The sequence below is a fragment of the Mandrillus leucophaeus genome, unplaced genomic scaffold (genome assembly GCF_000951045.1).
Source record: "Mandrillus leucophaeus isolate KB7577 unplaced genomic scaffold, Mleu.le_1.0 Scaffold11, whole genome shotgun sequence".
In the NCBI taxonomy this organism is placed as follows: Eukaryota; Metazoa; Chordata; class Mammalia; order Primates; family Cercopithecidae; genus Mandrillus; species Mandrillus leucophaeus.
In genome coordinates, this window is record NW_012099209.1 from 1,986,097 (window position 1) to 1,988,643 (window position 2,547).

The window sequence follows — 2,547 nt, forward strand, 5'->3', positions numbered from 1 at the left end:
AAAAAAAAAAAAACGGTGCCCACCATCACACCGAGCTAATTTTTTTATTTTTAGTTGACACAGGGTTTCACCCTGTTGACCAGGCTGGTTTTGAACTCCTGACTTCAGGTAATCTGCCCACCTTGGCCTCCCAAAGTGCTGGGATTACAGGCGTGAGCCACCGCGCCTGGCCTGAATTGTACACCTTTAAATTAGTTTTTTTTCCTTTCATTGAGACGGAGTCTCGTTCTATCGCCCAGGCTGGAGTGCAGTGGCATGATCTTGGCTCACTTCAACCTCCACCTCCTGGGTTCAAGCTATTCTCCTGCCTCAGCCTCCTGACTGGCTGGGAATACAGGTGCACACCACCATGCCCAGCTAATTTTTGTAGTTTTAGTGGAGATGGGGTGTTGCTGTGTTGGCCAGGCTAGTCTCGAACTCCTGACCGCAAGTGATCCGCCCGCCTCGGCCTTCCAAAGTGCTGGGATTACGGGTATGAGCCACCAGACCCGGCCCAAATGAGCTCATTTGGTGTCATGATGTGAATTTTGCCTTAATAAACTTTTACAAGGAGAGCGCTAATTCCAAAGCCCTTGTTTTATACAGAGAAGGCCATGGAGGCCCCAAGAGGGTCCTGGCTGCCCAGGTGTGAGTCTGGGGGTGCTGAGTGCCGATGTCCCCACCAGCCCCTGCTCCTCTGCCCCATCCTCTTCCCACAGCCTGCTGAGGGATGCCCAAGAAGTTCCAGGGTGAGAACACCAAGTCGGCAGCGGCCCGGGCACGGAGGGCAGAGGCCAAGGCAGCCGCTGATGCCAAGAAGCAGAAGGAGCTGGAGGATGCCTACTGGAAGGACGACGACAAACACGTCATGAGGAAGGAGCAGCGCAAGGTGCGTGTGCCCCAAGTCCCCGCGGCCTGTGTGCCCTGTGGCCGAGGCCAGTGGTCCTTATGTCAATGTGGGTGAATAGCAAGAGGCCCCTCTGAGCTTTGGTCTGAAAGGCCAGGAGGGACTGGGCACGGTGGCTCACGCCTGTCATCCCAGCACTTTGGGAGGCCAAGGTGGGCAGATCACCTGAGGTCAGGAGTTCAAGACCAGCCTCGCCAACATGGTGAAACCCCGTCTCTACTAAAAATACAAAAATTAACTGCATGGTGGTGCACACTTATAGTCCTAGCTACTCTGGAGGCTGAGGCAGGAGAATTGCTTGAACTGGGAGGCGCAGGTTTGCAGTGAGCCGAGATCTCCCTGCTGCATTCCAGCATGGGCAACAGAGCGAGATTCTATCTCAAAAAAAAAAAAAAAGAGGCCGGGCGCTGTGCCTCATGCCTGTAATCCCAGCACTCTGGGAGGCCGAGGTGGGCGGATCACCTGAGGTCAGGAGTTCAAGACCAGTCTGGCCAACATGGTGAAACCCTGACTCTATTCAAAATACAAAAATTAGCTGGGTGTGGTGGCACGCTCCTGTAATCCCAGCTACTTGGGAGGCTGAGGCAGGAGAATTGCTTGAACCTGGGAGGCGGAGGTTGCAGTGAGCTGAGATCGTGCCGTTGCACTCCAATCTGGGCAACAGAGTGAGACACTGACTCAGAAAACAAAAAGCAAAACACCAGAGGCACTGGAAATGGCAGAGGGGAGGGAGGCAGAGGAAATGGTGTGTGCAAAGGCCCTGGGGTGGCACGGTCTTGCTTGTTTGTGGACAGTGAGGCTGTCATTGCTCTCTGTGGACGTTTTTCTCCTTTGAGTAATGCCAGGGTTGGGCTAGATGGTCATTCTCACGATGGAGCCACTCTGCCCCTGAGGACGCTTGGCAACACCTGGAGATGTGTTTGGTTGTCATAACTCGGGGAGAGGGCGTGTTGCTGGCATCTAGAAGGTGGAGGCCAGAGATGCTGACACCCTAGAATGCACAGGACGCCCCCACAGCAAAGAACGAGCCAGCCCCAGAAGTCAGCAGTGCCGAGACAGAGAAACACTGTGATCAGGCCCCCATTTCCAACCTGCTGACCCAGGTCCACAGGTTCTTCTAGGTGTTTATTTTGTTGTTGTTGTTGAGACGGAGTCTCGCTCTGTTGCCCAGGCTAGAGTGCAGTGGCCCAATTTCGGCTCACTGCAACCTCCGCCTCCCGGGTTCAAGCAATTCTCCTGCCTCAGCCTCCTGAGTATCTGGAATTACAGGCATGCACCATCACACCCAGCTAATTTTGTATTTTTATTTTTTTATTTTTTATTTATTTTATTTTTTTATTTTATTTATTTTTTTTTTTGAGGCGGAGTCTCGCTCTGTCGCCCAGGCTGGAGTGCTGTGGCCGGATCTCAGCTCACTGCAAGCTCCGCCTCCCGGGTTCCCCCCATTCTCCTGCCTCAGCCTCCCGAGTAGCTGGGACTACAGGCGCCCACCACCTCGCCCAGCTAGTTTTTTGTATTTTTTTAGTAGAGATGGGGTTTCACCGTGTTAGCCAGGATGGTCTCGACCTCCTGACCTTGTGATCCGCCCGTCTCGGCCTCCCAAAGTGCTGGGATTACAGGCTTGAGCCACCGCGCCCGGCCTTATTTTTTATTTTTATTTA

At 53.5% G+C, this 2,547-nt stretch overlaps 1 protein-coding gene across 1 annotated transcript in view; it reads left to right on the forward strand.

The window, feature by feature from the left end:
- The window catches only part of CCDC124 (coiled-coil domain containing 124), a 22,182-nt gene that overhangs the window by 6,955 nt on the left and 12,680 nt on the right, over nt 1-2,547 (forward strand). The window contains exon 2 of the mRNA XM_011990176.1: nt 699-868. Within this exon, the coding sequence (XP_011845566.1) occupies nt 710-868 (159 nt within the window). The 5' untranslated portion in view covers nt 699-709. The remainder of the gene's footprint in view (nt 1-698; nt 869-2,547) is intronic.